General features: G+C 57.3%; 1 protein-coding gene across 3 annotated transcripts in view; it reads right to left on the bottom strand.

Annotated features, from left to right (window-relative positions):
• Positions 1-15,965, bottom strand: part of LOC309602649 (receptor-type tyrosine-protein phosphatase U-like) — a 25,939-nt gene extending 9,974 nt beyond the window's left edge. For 2 of the 3 annotated variants that reach the window (XM_082336405.1, XM_082336404.1), the window contains exons 1-14: positions 15,804-15,965; positions 7,497-7,679; positions 6,898-7,140; positions 5,621-5,863; positions 4,915-5,157; positions 4,206-4,448; positions 3,277-3,567; positions 2,929-3,026; positions 2,198-2,396; positions 1,866-1,977; positions 1,495-1,741; positions 1,177-1,216; positions 531-636; positions 281-348 (exon numbers count right to left, since the gene is read on the bottom strand). In XM_082336405.1, coding sequence (XP_082192531.1) covers positions 281-348; positions 531-636; positions 1,177-1,216; positions 1,495-1,741; positions 1,866-1,977; positions 2,198-2,396; positions 2,929-3,026; positions 3,277-3,567; positions 4,206-4,448; positions 4,915-5,157; positions 5,621-5,863; positions 6,898-7,140; positions 7,497-7,679; positions 15,804-15,906 — 2,419 coding nt within the window. In that variant the 5' untranslated portion in view covers positions 15,907-15,965. The remainder of the gene's footprint in view (positions 1-280; positions 349-530; positions 637-1,176; positions 1,217-1,494; positions 1,742-1,865; positions 1,978-2,197; positions 2,397-2,928; positions 3,027-3,276; positions 3,568-4,205; positions 4,449-4,914; positions 5,158-5,620; positions 5,864-6,897; positions 7,141-7,496; positions 7,680-15,803) is intronic. The other variant, XM_082336406.1, reaches the window with a different exon arrangement.

Here is a 15,965-nt window from a genome sequence, read left to right as displayed (position 1 = left end):
AGACCATGAGGCCAGGAGTTTAGCATGCACCTGATGGTTAGCCCTGGAGCTCTGCAGCTGGGATTGAGCTGGCATTGCAGTGGTCAGGACCCCACCAAACCCTAGATTGTCCTTTGCCACACAAGTCCCTTTCTCCTGGGAGGTGCCCCTTTCCCGATGCCAGCCAGCTCGGATCCCCTTGTTCCTGTAAGGACCTTACAGAGCCTGTAAGCACCCTGCCTGTGCTTTTAACAGACAGCCTGTCCAGACAAGGCATGCAGGGCCTCTGGTCATACTGCACCTCCTTGACATCTTTGCAGGGGGATAGTGCTGTTGTTCTCCGATGTTTTTGAACTGTTGTACTTCCGCCTGCAAAACAGCAAGTTAGGCCCATAGACCAGCAGAAGAGAGAGAGAGAGAGGAAAGGCTGTTGCCCATGTAACAGCCCTGCCTTCCACCTTGCTTCATCTCAGGGTCCACTTGGACATTCCCAGGCAGTGCAAGGCGCTGGATGCCTCACAGAGAGCAGAAGAGGTTAGGGGCACACTGACCTGAAGAGCACAATGAGCAGCAAAATCCCCAGTGCCAGGAGTGCAACGACTAGTGCTATTGCCATAACCATGGAAATCCTGCCCAGCGGAGGCACCGGCTCCTGCCCTGCAAGCAGCACAGCCCAGGCTCAGGCTCCCACACACCCTGAACCAGGCACTGGGAGATCCCACAGGGGCATGGGGTGAAAAGCAGCTTCCCTCATCTCCAACCACAGGGTTTGCATTGGAGAATAGCTAAGCTTGTGCAGAAAGAGTGCTTGCTTGGTGTGATACCCTTCAGCATGGGCCCTGTCTCCCTGACTGCCCCAGGTACGGCCAGAGCCTGGCGAGGGGTTTGCATCTCTGGGGTTGCACATGCACCAGGGGAGCACTAGAACTAAGATGTAATATGTGATGATGGCAGGGATGACGCACGGTGTCCAGCTGCCATCCATGCCACACCTGCCCAAGTGGCCTGAGGTTGCTCAAAGCCCATCTACCATAGATAGCCTCAAGATCAAGAGAAATTCCACGAAGACGGAGGTAGGAGAACGAGACAACACTGCTCCTGCGCTCGGCCAGCTCCTCTCTACAGGACGCGGCCAGACTGGGAAAAGGGAAGATGTGGGAGAGAGGGTTGGGCACAGGGAGCGAGGAGCCCACTTACCAACAGAGAAGCTGTAGCACACGCAGGTGAACTTCTCTGCCTGTTGGAGGAGACGGGAGGGAGAGCTCAGGCCACTCCTGCCCCACTGCCCACCCTGGGGGCAAAGGCCTCCCACCCACAGCCAGCAAAGGGCCCAGCTGTGGCCAAGGACCCCGGGGACACTGTCCTGCCAAGGTGCCTGGGCTCTCAGCACAGGGGCCGGGAGCGGAGCCTCTGCAGCACTGCCGCTCACCGTCGGTGGCCGGCCCAGATCCTGCTGAGGGGCCCGGCCCTGGCTGGCAGCGTCCCGGGGGAGCAGGAGCCCCCCGCGACGGGTACCTGCTGCGAGCGGCGGATGAGGCGGAGAAGGGCCGTGTAGTTCGAGCCCAGCTGGAGGGCAACGTTGTGGTAACCCTGCCCGCGGGTCCCGTCGCCCAGCACAAAGTCCGTGGGGGCGGTGAGGTTGAACGCAGCGGCCACGTAGGCGCCGCGCTGCTGGCTGGCGTTGAAGGGCTGTGGTTGCCCCAAGCAGGTGCCTTCCACCCCCGTGCCGTTGTGCGTTGCGGCCACGATGAGCTGGTGCTCCCTGCAAGGCAGGGCGGTGAGAGGGCCGCGGGACAGAGGGACGGAGGCCGCTGCGAGCAAGTGCTGCCAGTAGGGAAACCCATCTCGGGGCTGCGGAGAGCAGAGCTGCTGGGGGCTGCACTCACCTCACCGCCTCGTGAGGACGGGCGATGGGGTGGAGGTGAAGCACGGCTGTCCCTTGGGATGGAGAGACGTCACGGGCACCGCGGCAGCTGCTGCCGAGAGGGTGTGGGGTGTCTGGAGGGGAAGACCCGGGGGATGAGCACCAGCAGGCAGCATGGCAGGGGCTGTGCAGGGAGCAGAGGCAGCCCCGGGCAGTGCAGGCCGCGGAGCACAGTTCCTCTGTGCCCAGGCTCCTCCACGCCGGCCAGGAGGCCACAGGGCTGGGGACAGAGCTGCCTCAGCCGGGGCGCACGCTGCGGCCACCCTGGAGGGACTGGGGCACGACAAGCCTTACGTGAGCTGTTGGTCTGAAACTCCCACAGTGACGCAGCCCCGGCTCCAGCGGCTGTGAGTCCCTGCATCGTCACCACGTAGCTGCTGCCAGGGCTGTACTTGGGCAGTGGGTGCTCAGTGACGGAGCTGCTCAGCCGCAGCTGCAGCCGCTCTATCTCCAGGAAGCCGCCGTCCTGCGTGCTCCTTGTCGTGATGTTCAGCTGGGGACAAGAGACAGAGCTGGCAGCTCCCACCTGCCCTCTGGGAACCTGCCCACCGCACACCGAGAGAGAGCAAAGCACCCCTGCAAGCCTCCCCTGCCCTGTGACTGCCGCAGTTCTGGAAGGCTCCCAGAGAGGAACCAGCAGGAGCCTTGGCCGCATGCATGGACCTCAAAGCAGACAAGAGAAGGAGAGGAGGAATTTGGAGCCAACGCTCAAGATGTCAGAGCGGCTGCCTCGGTGAGCAAAGGACCAAGCCTCTGTGAAGAGCTGAGGGCAGGAGGGAGGCAGTTCCTTTGAAGAGGTGTATATATGTATAATGAGGCCGAGGCCAGGTCACTGGTATGGTATTGCAATACCGCAGGCACTGTGGTGACATCTCCCACAAGAGGAGCCCTGAACTTCTCTTTTCACCTTCAGGTCATCACGGGTTGCCCTTCCCCACTCTCCTCGCCTGCACGCACAGAGCTCCAGGCAGGGAGGCGCCTGGCAAGGTGAGGGGGACTGCGGGGAGTCTGTGGTGCCCTGGTACCTGGTATCCGATGATCTCCCCTTTGCAGGAGGGCAGCGCCTTCCACCTGAGGGACCCTGTGCTGGGATCCAACCACAGCTGCTCCGGTTTGTCCGGCACTGGAAGCACAGGAGGACGGGTCACGCCTGGGGCTGGCGAGGAGGGGCTGAGCCCAGCACAAGGTGCAGGCAGCTCCGGGCCCAGGGGAGAGTGAGAGTGCTGTGCTCCAGGGCCCTGCACAGCCCCTTCCCCTGAGCCCCACAGGGTGCGAGCAGCCCTCATCCCGGGACCATCGCTGCAGGGAGCGGATGATCAGGATGAGCTGCCGGGCGAAGGGCACCTTCACACTTCATGTAGGAGGACACGTACCCGTTTCCTTCGTCCTGAGGAGCCGCGTGTACAGGATCGTGCTTGGAGGCAGTGAGATGGTGACACTGTAGTCAGTGAAGGGCTGCAGAGGGGGACAGGTGAATGTTCCCTCCTGGCCGTGTAGCATCTCCTCTCCTTTCACCTCTTCAGCCTCACAGGGAGGGGAGGAAGGCACTGCCAGCCGGCATGTGGCCCGCATGTGCTGGCAGGCGTCAGGGAGCCTGCAGGTCCAGTTCAGTTTGATGCTGGTGCTGGAAATGTCCAAGGTCCCGGGGACAACCTGGAGGACCTCTGTGAAGGAAACATTGCAAGAGGGTCACTTCCTTCCCTTCCCTTCCCAGCCTTGCAAGGGTGCTGCACTCAGACAGCCCTGCTGCCCACCCAGCCGGGAGGGAGAGTGAGAGGCTGAAACTGGTCACTCCAGGTCTGGTAGAGCTGGTGGGCCTCAGTGTCCCAAGCGCTGAGGAGATGGTGCCAAGCCTGTGCCCACCATGACACAGAGCCTGCAGGGGACCAGCCTACAGGGAGCAAGCTGTGATACTCACAGCTGCACAGTCTGAGAGGACACAGGCAGCAGAGCCCTCTGATCCCCCTGCCCCGACTGGGATGCCACGCAGACCACAAACCACCACACAAAGCTCTCCCACGCTTCTCTCCTTTGTGCACAAGCTGCTGCCAGAAGCCCTCAGGGACACCCTTGTCACCCACACCTTCAGCAAGAATCTGCCACCCACTGGAGAACTGCAGGCTGGACTCAGGGGCTGCCTCCACACGGCCTTCAGCAGCACCTCCCATTTCCCCAGGCAGGCAGAGAGCCTGAAACCTCCTCAGCACTGAAACCTCCTGTGCACACACAGCCTGCCTTCCCCCGTTGCTGCTCAGCAAGGGCAGAGCGGGGCAGCCAGGAGAGCTCCTGATGCCTCCCTTACCAACACACGCCACGTTGGACTGAATGCGGACCCAGCCACCTCCTCTGCCCCTTCCATGCCAGACTTCTCTATATACAGGTTTCCCATAACTGATGGACTGGTCTTCCCTCACACATTTGACATAGGTGAAGGACAGCTTGAAACCATTGATGCAACTCAGCATCACTTCTTCGTTCTCCTTGTAATTGTCCCGGTCTGGTGCCAGCCGGAGTCTCGAGTCCCACTGGGGCCTTTGGCACGTTGCTGGCAGAGGTGAAAGTGGGTGTTAGTTGGGGTGGGAGGTGAGGAGGAGGTGGGTCAGGGTTGGGTGGTGGGGTATCAGCAATCAGTCCTGCCCCAGGCCCTGGCCCCCATCTGCAGGGCCCCACGCTTCCACCTCCACCAGGAACCTCCCACCCACCCGTGGATCGCAGGCTGGAGCCCTGCACACCCTGCGCTCTGCCCTGGCCTGGCACGGGCAGCTCTGGACACTGCCCCCCGCCCCGATCCCACAGCCCCCTCCTGCCGGGACCCTCAGGCAAGCACAGGCCAGGCTCAGGGGCTGCCTCCACACGGCCTTCAGCAGCACCTCCCATTTCCCCAGGCAGGCAGAGAGCCTGCAACCTCCTCAGCACTGAAACCTCCTGTGCACACACAGCCTGCCTTCCCCCGTTGCTGCTCAGCAAGGGCAGAGTGGGGCAGCCAGGAGAGCTCCTGATGCCTCCCTTACCGATGCACACCACGTTGGACCGAATGCGGACCCAGCCACCTCCGCTGCCCCTGCCATGCCAGACTTCTCTGTGTACAGGTTTCCCATAACTGATGGACTGGACTTCTCTCACACATTTGACGTGGGTGAAGGATGGCTGAAAACCCTCAGGACAGCTCAGCATCACTTCTTCGTTCTTCTTGTAGTTGTCCTGGTCTGGTGCCAGCCAGAGTCTCGAGTCCCACTGGGGCCTTTGGCACGTTGCTGGCAGAGGTGAAAGTGGGTGTTAGTTGGGGTGGGAGGTGAGGAGGTGGGTCAGGGTTGGGTGGTGGGGTATCAGCAATCAGTCCTGCCCCAGGCCCTGGCCCCCATCTGCAGGGCCCCACGCTTCCACCTCCACCAGGAACCTCCCACCCACCCGTGGATCGCAGGCTGGAGCCCTGCACACCCTGCGCTCTGCCCTGGCCTGGCACGGGCAGCTCTGGACACTGCCCCCCGCCCCGATCCCACAGCCCCCTCCTGCCGGGACCCTCAGGCAAGCACAGGCCAGGCTCAGGGGCTGCCTCCACACGGCCTTCAGCAGCACCTCCCATTTCCCCAGGCAGGCAGAGAGCCTGAAACCTCCTCAGCACTGAAACCTCCTGTGCACACACAGCCTGCCTTCCCCCGTTGCTGCTCAGCAAGGGCAGAGCGGGGCAGCCAGGAGAGCTCCTGATGCCTCCCTTACCGATGCACACCACGTTGGACCGAATGCGGACCCAGCCGCCTCCGCTGCCCCTTCCATGCCAGACTTCTCTATATACAGGTGTCCCATAAGTGGTGTACTGGAGTTCCCTCACACATTTGACGTGGGTGAAGGACAGCTTGAAACCATTGATGCAACTCAGCATCACTTCTTCGTTCTCCTTGTAATTGTCCTGCTCTGGTGCCAGCCGGAGTCTTGAGTCCCACTGGGGCCTTTGGCACGTTGCTGGCAGAGGTGAAAGTGGGTGTTAGTTGGGGTGGGAGGTGATGAGGAGGTGGGTCAGGGGTAGGTGGTGGGGTACCAGCAATCCCCAGCGATCCCTCCAACCACTGAAGGGAGAGGGAAGGTGGCATGTCCATGTTCCATGACATAACACCTCAGCAAGGCTCATTGGGAGGGGGCTCTCCTTGTGCACTCAAAGAGTGAAGGATCACTCATCCTTGAACCTCCCCCATCCAGCCACCTCTGTCCATGGACACTCTTAGCCGTCCACCACAGCCCACAGCAGGGAGTTTCCCACCTCATCTGCCGGCCCACCTCCCCTGCGCACTGGGCTGCCCACACACGGCCATCCCCACACTCAGCACAGCTCTGTCCCTGCCCGGGGCAGCCCCACATGCCCATCGCGTGAGGGAGGGCATCGCTCTTCCCCCAGCTGCCTCCCCCACAGCCTCCAGCCCCGATGCCAAGGGCTGACCCAGCCCTGGGCACTCGGGGCTCCCTTCAGTCCCCTCCACTCCCATTCCTGGGGCTGCAGCAGAGGCGCCCAGGCTCCCTCACCTCCATGGGCAGGCAGGGGGACAAGCAGGCCTATGCACTCACCTGGAGGCACACCAAGGATCATGGCACCTCTGTGGGCACCTCAGTGCTGGCCCCAGATCCTGCCCCAGGCCCTGGCACCCATCTGCAGGGCCCCACGCTTCCACCTCCACCAGGAACCTCCCACCCACCCGTGGATCGCAGGCTGGAGCCCTGCCCACCCTGCGCTCTGCCCTGGCCTGGCACAGGCAGCTCTGGACACTGCCCCCCGCCCCGATCCCACAGCCCCCTCCTGCCGGGACCCTCAGGCAAGCACAGGCCAGGCTCAGGGGCTGCCTCCACACGGCCTTCAGCAGCACCTCCCATTTCCCCAGGCAGGCAGAGAGCCTGAAACCTCCTCAGCACTGAAACCTCCTGTGCACACACAGCCTGCCTTCCCCCGTTGCTGCTCAGCAAGGGCAGAGCGGGGCAGCCAGGAGAGCTCCTGATGCCTCCCTTACCGATGCACACCACGTTGGACCGAATGCGGACCCAGCCGCCTCCGCTGCCCCTTCCATGCCAGACTTCTCTGTATTCAGGTGTCCCATAAGTGGTGTACTGGAGTTCCCTCACACATTTGACGTGGGTGAAGGACAGCTTGAAACCATTGATGCAACTCAGCATCACTTCTTCGTTCTCCTTGTAATTGTCCTGCTCTGGTGCCAGCCGGAGTCTTGAGTCCCACTGGGGCCTTTGGCACGTTGCTGGCAGAGGTGAAAGTGGGTGTTAGTTGGGGTGGGAGGTGATGAGGAGGTGGGTCAGGGGTAGGTGGTGGGGTACCAGCAATCCCCAGCGATCCCTCCAGCCGCTGAAGGGAGAGGGAAGGTGGCATGTCCATCTTCCATGACATGACCACTCAGCAAGGCTCGTTGGGAGGGGGGTCTCCTTCTGCACTGCTCAGGAAACTCTGCAGGAGTTGCTAGCTTGCTCGGATGGCACTACCATATCTTTTGTCTCCTCCCTTGGCTCCGAGGGATCCGGGTCCCTGGTTCCTGGACTGTCACCCTGTCTAACGCCAGCTTGGGACCCCAGGGTCAGGGTGGTGTGGGGCTGTGCTTACCCTTGCAGGTGGCAGTCTCGTTCCACAAGGTCTGGGTCCCGCTGGAAATGCATCTGATCTGGGGGACCGACGGCATATACTCCCCAGCACAGCTCAGCTGCACCAAATCGTTCAAGGCATAGCTGCTCTGGTTCGGGGTAAACTGCAGCTTGGGGTCCCAGTCGGAGGGAGCTTTACATCTTCCTGTGTGCAAAGGCCATGCAGAAGAGCCTTGAGGATCACTGGGCTCCAGCAGCATCCTCGGGGGTGAGGAGGGCCCGTCCAGCGGGCTGCTGGTCCCCCTCGCTTCAGAGGGATGGCAGAGATGAGCACCTCCCAGGATGAGGCCCCAGACCCCAGATGCACCTTTGCACCCCCCTTGCACCCTCAGGTGCAGTGCAGGAGGGTTACCCGCAGGCCCTCCTGCCCACCCACGCGCTGCAGAGGGATCCCAGACAGAGGGATCCAGCAGCCCAGTGGATGCTGCTCTCTCCTGCGCTCTCTCCCCCAAAGACAGAGGCTGTGGGAGTGCACAAACCCCCGTGAGTCTCTGCTGGCACCACTCACCTGCATCCCGTCATCCTGCTGGGCACTACCTGCTCACACCCACATGCACACTGATTTGCAGCAAAAAGCCCACTGAAGTTGCCAATTCGCTTTTGCTCTGCAGGTTACTCTTGTAATTTTCTCCTCTCCATCCCTTGCCCAAAATACCCTCTGGCTCCTAGGACTGGATACCTCCTGTCCAATGTCCCTCCCATCCTCACCCAGGAGGGGTAACACCCCCACGTCTGGGTTGGCAGAAAGGACTCAGCAGGGACTGCAGGTATGTATTTAACCAGCTGCATGTTTAGTTGCATTTTGCAACATGTAGATTGGGCAATTGATGGAAGTAAGTCATAGAATCATAGAATCATTTAGGTTGGAAAAGACCTTTAAGATCATCGAGTCCAACCATTAGCGTAGCACTGCCAAATCCACCACTAAACCATGTCCCTAAGCACCACATCTAACCACCTTTTAAATACCTCTGGGGATGGGGACTCAACCACTTCCCTGGGCAGCCTGTTCCAATGCTTGACAACCCTTTTGGTGAAGAAATTTTTCCTAATATCCAACCTAAACCTCCCGTGGCGCAGCTTGAGGCCGTTTCCTCTCATCCTGTCACTCGTTACTAGGGAGAAGAGACCGACCCCCACCTCGCTACAGCCTCCTGTCAGGCAGTTGTAGAGAGCGATAAGGTTTCCCCTCAGCCTCCTCTTCTCCAGGTTAAACAACCCCAGCTCCCTCAGCCGCTCCTCACCAGACTTGTGCTCTAGACCAGCTTCGTTGCCCTTCTCTGGACACGCTCCAGCACCTCAATGTCCTTCTTGTAGGACACAGTACTCGAGGTGCGGCCTCACCAGTGTCCAGTACAGGGGGACGGTCATTTCCTTGGTCCTGCTGGCCACACTATTTCTGATACAAGCCAGGATGCTCTTGGCCTTCTTGGCCACCTGGGCACGCTGCTGGCTCATATTCAGCTGGCTGTCAACCAGCACCCCTAGGTCCTTTTCCACCGGTCAGGTCTCCAGCCACTCCTCCCCAAGCCTGTAGTGTTGCATGGGGTTGTTGTGACCCAAGTGCAGGACCTGGCACTCAGCCTTTTTGAACCTCATACAGTTGGCCTCAGCCCATCGATCCAGCCTGTCCAGATCCCTCTGCAGGGCCTTCCTACCCTCCAGTAGATCAACACTCCCGGCCAACTTGGTGTCATCTGCAAACTTACTGAGGGTGCACTCATTCGCCTTGTCCAGATCACTGATAAAGATATTGAACAGGACCGGCCCCAGTACTGAGTCCTCTGGAACACCACTTGTGACTGGATTTAACTCCATTCACCACAACTTTTTGTTGGTGCAGCCAGTTTTTTACCCAGTGAAGAGGATGCCCATCCAAGCCATAAGCAGCCAGTTTCTCCAGGAGAACGATGTGAGAAACAGTGTCAAAAGCTTTACTAAAGCCCAAGTAGACAAAATCCACAGCCTTTCCCTCATCCACCAAGCAGGTCACCTTGCAATAGAAGGAGTTTAGGTTAGTCAAGCAGGACCTGCCTTTCATAAACCCCTGCTGACTGGGCCTGATCCCCTGGTTGTCCCATACGTGCCGCGTAATGGCACTCAAGATGACCTTCCCCGGCACCAAGGTCAGGCTGACAGGCCTGTAGTTCCCTGGATCCTCCTTCCGACCCTTCCTGTAGATGGGTATCATGTTTGCTAACATCCAGTCAACCAGGACCTCCCCAGTTGGCCAGGACTGCTGATAGATGATGGAAAGTGGCTTGGTGAGCACCTCTGCCAAAATCTTCGTATTTGTTTTCTGTTAGTTTCTAGACAGGAGTGCTGCTGTCTCTCTGCATGGCACTAATTTAACTCTCTACCCTCTGACCAGATACCAATTTTAATATAACAAGAAATGTACCTCTATGTGAGCTTTCTTCATCCAACAAATTCAGTGGTGAGTACGCAAACATTGTCTGAAGTTACCAGGGTGCTGCCCAGCAGGCACAGCGAGTTCACACTGCCTCCCAACACACCCAAATGGCATTAGGACTCACCATGAAGGCTCTGCACACCTTGTGCTGCAGGCCAACAGACCACAACAGCTGCATCATCTCAGCCAGAATAAATCCTCTGCCAAATAAATGGAATAAAATCCCACCAGACTGGCAAATGGAGCAGCAATTATTTGAGGCAGCTGAAGGCTACTCGTGAAGGCATTTCCAGTGTTTCATTTTGCATTTCAGGGCCCAAAATCTTGCCTGTACAAAGTTTATTCATTGATGGGGTTCCTTCCAGCTTAGAGTCACAGCAGAAACGTGAACAATCATTGCTTGAAAAGAGGTTTGCGGGGCCTGACCTCAAGCAAGAAGTGGTTTGAGGGCATGAAACCCCTCCAGTGGAGACATCCCCAGGAGGCAAGGGGGCTGCCCAAGGGCTCATGGGCATGGCTGGCATGTCCCAGACTGTCCCAGTCCTGACCTTTGGTGCAAAGGGGGCTCGTTGCTTTTCCTCTTGTATGTGCTTCCATACCTCATGGTAGCTGTTACAGTCCCTGCAGTGACACAAAACCCACTGGTTTTTCACAGGACATGGCAACCTGCTGGGCAGGAAACGAGGAGGGGAAGAGAAATTCTCCTTTGCATGCAACCTGCTGACTTCAAGAGATTTCAATAGATATCTGGGACAGTGTCTTCCTACAAACACCGATGCTTTACTGGCAGGGCTGGTTGCAGCTGTACGCCAGAGCTCTGCCTTGCTCCCAGCCCTCCTTGAGCCTCGCACCAAAACTTTTAGTGCCCTTCACGTAGCAATGCATGTGCTGCTGATACAACCATGAAGGAACCTCTCTAGACGTTTTTGACCTTGTATGGTGCTTCCTTACAAAGGCCAGGGGTAATGCTATGTTTAAAAAGGCCACGTCTCATGGTTGCTGCTTTAGAGGTGTAATACAGTGCAGACTTTTTGTAGTACAAAGGAGAATTAGTCTTTGTTTAAAGTTCATGATTTTTTTTTTACAAAAACGTAAAAGGTTGAATGCGCCTAATTTCTGCACACTGAAATTAGGCATATTCAGCATTACGCTAACTATTGTTGACAGGCATTTAGAATTGATTCAGCCTTTCTCTTAGTTACGGGCGGTTCACTAAACTACAAGTAAATAGGTGCTATGTAAGGCTCCCAGGCTGGAAGCGGGTGTGAAGGGATCCCTTGGACTGAGCTGGCACAACAGCCACACATTTCTGACTAGGCTGGCCACCTTCATCAGGATTCCAGTGAATCGCTTTTCTTAAACCTGGGAATTTATCAGCCCTAATCCTTTGCCAGAGACGCGGCATCTTTTCCCTTTTATTTTTTTTTTTTTTCAGGTGAAAAGGGCCTGGCAGAGGCGCAGTTTCACTCCAGGCCTTCCTCAGCCCTCCTGTTGGTGCCTGCTAGGAGTAGGGTGGTGGGATGCTGCTGTGATCCGGCACGGTTTCCAGTGTGGCACTGGGCAAGAGCACGTGCTTCTGCAAAGACCGCATGTGTGCCAGCAGTGCGTCAGTGGCCACATCTGCCCTTTGGGCGCAAGGACTCCATCGCTGAGCAGTCCGGCAGGCAAACCCTCTTGTTCCCTCTTGGACATGGCTGTGCCCACAGAGCTCCTTGCAAGCACTGTTGGGGTGCCCATCCTCTGCAAATCGTCCTTTCCTTTCTGAGCCCTCTGAGCTGTGCGGGTAAGCATTCAGCCCCTTTTTGATTCCCCGCAGGCTCCCCAGAGCACTTTGGCCTGGCAGATGTGGCCCTATCGTGATCACGCTTGAGGCAGGCAGGGGTTGATGCAGCACCCAGACCCAGGCTGGGCATGGACCACGCAGGGCAGAGCCCAAGGGCTGGGTGGGAGAGATCAGAAAAGGCAGGCAGAGCTCACAGCTTATCCCCCCGCTCAGAGGAGCCAGAGCCTGAAGAGTGCTGCTGCAGGGGAGTGCACCAGCCTCAGAAATTAGCCTGGGAATTAACACGGTCTCACAGAGGGCTGGGTATGACAAAATGAGCTTGCTTGCCTTGCAAAGGGGTAGTGTACACCAGCGAGACAGCCTGGGAGGGTGCCAGAGCCTATTTACCTCCTGTACGCAGAGCATCCTTCTGTGCCGCCACACACCCTCCAGGGCTTGCCTCCTACCCGCACCCCTGCTGCTGCAGAGGAGCTGAAGAGATGCAGGGTGTCACAGCACAAACACCATCTGCATTCAGGCACCTGCAGCCGCTCAGAGCCCTTCCTGGTGGCATTTCTGATGACTGTTTGAGGGTAAAGCCTAGAAGTCTCTGCTTCCCCACAGAAGGGGGAAGAGACGACACTTTCAGGCCACATCTGGTGTTGCCTCAAGAACATTGCTGAATACAACCCAGTTCAACCTCACTTCTCCACAAGCCCAAGCCTGTCAGGCATGTGATTACCACTAGAAACTCACTGGGAGAAGCTAATCCATGACTGCTGGGTGCAGTAGAGACGCACAGGTTAGGGGGGACACCTCTGTCCTCCCTCACTTTCTTACATGCTGTCTCCAACCACTCCGTAATATTTGCTGCGGGAAAAGAGCTCCTTGGAGCAAAGAAGCCTTTGCTCTAACCTGGGGTTGCTGTTTGTGTGCTTTGGTGGCAGCCATGGGAAGCTGCATGGCACATGTGAGTCAGAGGGTATCAGATCGGCCCCAGTCTCACCAGGCTGGAGCTCACCATTTGTGCGAAGGAGACAGATGCACACGCCTGTGCACGGGGGGACGAGGCACTGAGGAAGGGAGGGTGCTCAGAGAGAAAGGGGAAAATAACAATCAGCTTCTAGCCTTGTAGGGACTAACAGCATCCGGGAGAATAAAGAAACAGTCATCAGACACTGTTTTTCACCCTGCACTGTGGTATGCAGACAGCCGCCCACAGGGCCTCTGCCCCCAACCATAGGAAAGAGGCTGAGACAAGTGAAATTTCAGCATGGAAAATATGGTGTAGACGTGACCAAACAGGCACCTCTTGTAATGTGCAATGCATGCTCACTGCAAAATGGAGAATGCTGAATGTCTAGGCAGGAGTGGTAACAAAAGGGTAGTCTATCTATCTGTCTCATATAGTCAGAGATTAACTGTTAGGTTTTTCTTCAGTTGATGCTACTGAATATGAAATACCCTCCTTGTTAATATTGTTTAATATCCATGAATATAGTAAGTATTTTACAGAAATATCTGGACTGCCTGTCCCTGCTGCAAAGGAGTTATGAGTCTGGCAGGCAAAACAAAGCCCCAGCATGCCCTAGAAGCAGATGTGGTGAAGGATCAGGAGAAAGGAGAAATAGCTATGCTGGTAGTTCAGGTCAGGCTCCTGGGTTCAGTCCTTTGCTTACCAGCAAAAGGCATACTTTCTTACACTGTGTTATCCCATACACGAAGAATAAAAGACAAGGTGAAATCTAAGGAGCAGCAGGCAAAGTTCAACCCTTTTCCCATGGCAGCTCAGCAGCTAACTGAGGTGACAGCAAAGTGTGCTGGAGTCTTGCTGTATTTGATGCCATGTGCTTGCTGAGAGGAGCTAAGAAAAGCAACCACTGTTTCCACCAGTGGAGAGAGGTATTGCAAGGCACCAAGAAGACACGCACAGGTTTTAAAGCATCTCTGTACTCATCGCTAGCAACCAAAGCTGCCAAATGGGTCTTTAAGGGCGATGGGCAGTGTGAGGGTGAGGAAGGGGCAGAGAGACCTCGGGGCTGCTCTGCTTGGGAGCAGTGCCAGGGAAAGGGGGTGGCGAAGCAGGTCACTGACAAGGCACCGTGGGAAGAGCAGGGAAATGGCAGCACTTTAACCTGTACTGCAGTGCCATGCAAAACGGCCTATGACAGGATTTTAAGAACAGGAGGTGAACTTCTTGTTTCCTGAATCTGTACTCTGGTAATGGGAAGTGGAAGCATGGTGGAGCATACAGTTCACAGCCCCAAGGGTGTCCAGCCCCAAGGCGCTCCTCTGCAAAGTCTCTTAGCATTTGTGTTCCCCACAGGATTTACTCTAGGCACTGTTTGAAATTCGAGTCCCACTGACACAAAACCTTTTGGATTGAGCGTGGCGTTATTTTTCCTAGCACTATCCCACCCACCGGGCATTGCAGCTACACTCCTAGTTAGGGCTCCTTGTCAGCTGCTACTAAATCCCTGTGAAATGTCAAGCCAGGCTGACGAGAAAGGGGCCAGGGCCAGCCTGGATCACAGACCCTGCCTCTGCATGGAAAACATCCCCTAGAAGCTTCTCCACCTGCCTCCGAGGCACGCTGGGACTGTAAGGGGATGAGGCTTTTGTACAGGTGCTGCATCTCAGGGGGGAGAAAAACCCTGTAAGAACAGCACAGCAAGACAATAAGGTAACAACAGGACAATGAGACAATGCAGCCTGCTCAGTGCACCGTGGCCCCGTGACGGGATGAGCAGAGCAGCAGTGCTGCGCTGGCTCATGCCTGTACCACACACACCGACCACATCCTCTGCCTGCAGCTGCTCTGCTCTTCCCTGGGCTCCCAGCTGCACCGTTGTGTGCCCTCAGTGCCTGCCCAGTGCTGGGACACGGCTCTGCCATCTGGCCTCATTCCCTCGGCAAGTGCTGGGCCTGTGGCCCACGGCCCTTCCCCAAAATTATTGCCATGCCTGCGGCTCATCAGGAACCGGTGCTGCAGGTGCTCAGTGCTGGGGGACAGGGTGTGTGGGGGGGAAGCTGGCCCAGTGATTTTGGTGTGCAGGAGCCTCGCTGAAAGGGGATAGCCCCACGCTGCCTGCCACCCTGGTCCCCGCAGCACGGGGAAGCTTTGTGGGTGCTCGGAAGGGGACAGCAATGTGCAGCGGGAGCAGCTTGTTCACTGTCTCCACTGGGCTGCTCCCCCTCCCCAGTCGTACCCTACATCTGCCAGGGTCACGGGAGATGCTCAAGGACCCCTGGGAAAGTGGACCCTTGTCCTGGTCCCATTCCAGGGCCTCTATCATAGCCAGGGTCCAGGTTTCTTTAGCCTACGTCAGCCCAGACATGTCCCTGCAGTGGGTCGAGACAACAAGAGTAGATGGTAGTGTAATGATTTTCATCACCTAGATCTGGCAAGATTAGTTTAGAGAAATGGTCCAATTCAGACAGATGCAGAGCGACGCAAAGTCACGGCCCCTGGACCGCAGCTCAAACCCCAGACAGCGCCATGCTGGACTGATTCACTCCTGGGAAGTCAGATAACATGTGAGCCTGATGATACTCACTAAATGACTCTGCTGGTTTGGAAGCGTGCAGCCTGTGTAGGAAGAGCCCAGCAAAGCTCTGGGGGTGCCCTGCCCCTCTGGCACCAAGAAGCCCGTTAAAGAGCAATCCCAGCACACCGTAACTCCTGCCCTTCAGAGTCTCCTAGAGACACAGGGGCTCAGCTCACAGCTCCCCAGATCTCTGCTGGGCACCAAAACGTATCTGCGCTGCAGTGAGGACATGGCATCTGCACACAGTGCAAAGAGAGATGGCTACCTGCGGCTCGCAGGGACACGGCCCACTTCATGGAGGAATGCTAAGGCCCCTGTGGAGGCTTTCCCAGCACACGGGGGTTTGCTGCCCTCCATCCCCAAATAGAGCTTCACCCCACCACAACCTGACTGATGCCTGAGTATCTTGGGCCCTGGTGTGGACATCGTCTCCAGTCCTCTCTGATACAGCTACTGCATCCTGCACATGGTAAAGATATACAGCAAATTTGCAGTAGGAGAGCAGCAAAACCTTCTCTTGTGGGGAGAGGAGTGAGCACTTCTTACCCGTTTCCTCGGGTTCTCCGGAGATGTTGAGGTCCGGCTCTTCCTGCTTGTGCGCTGCCAGCAGAGGTGTGAGGAGCAGAAGAAATGTCCATCGCAGGGCCATGTTTGCTTATGCTCCCAGGGCAGGACTGAGGTCTCAGACCTGCTCTCTGCCTCACAACA

The sequence above is a fragment of the Platalea leucorodia genome (genome assembly GCF_965183815.1).
Source record: "Platalea leucorodia genome assembly, chromosome: Z".
Taxonomy (NCBI): Eukaryota; Metazoa; Chordata; class Aves; order Pelecaniformes; family Threskiornithidae; genus Platalea; species Platalea leucorodia.
This window is presented reverse-complemented; position numbering and strand designations above follow the sequence as displayed.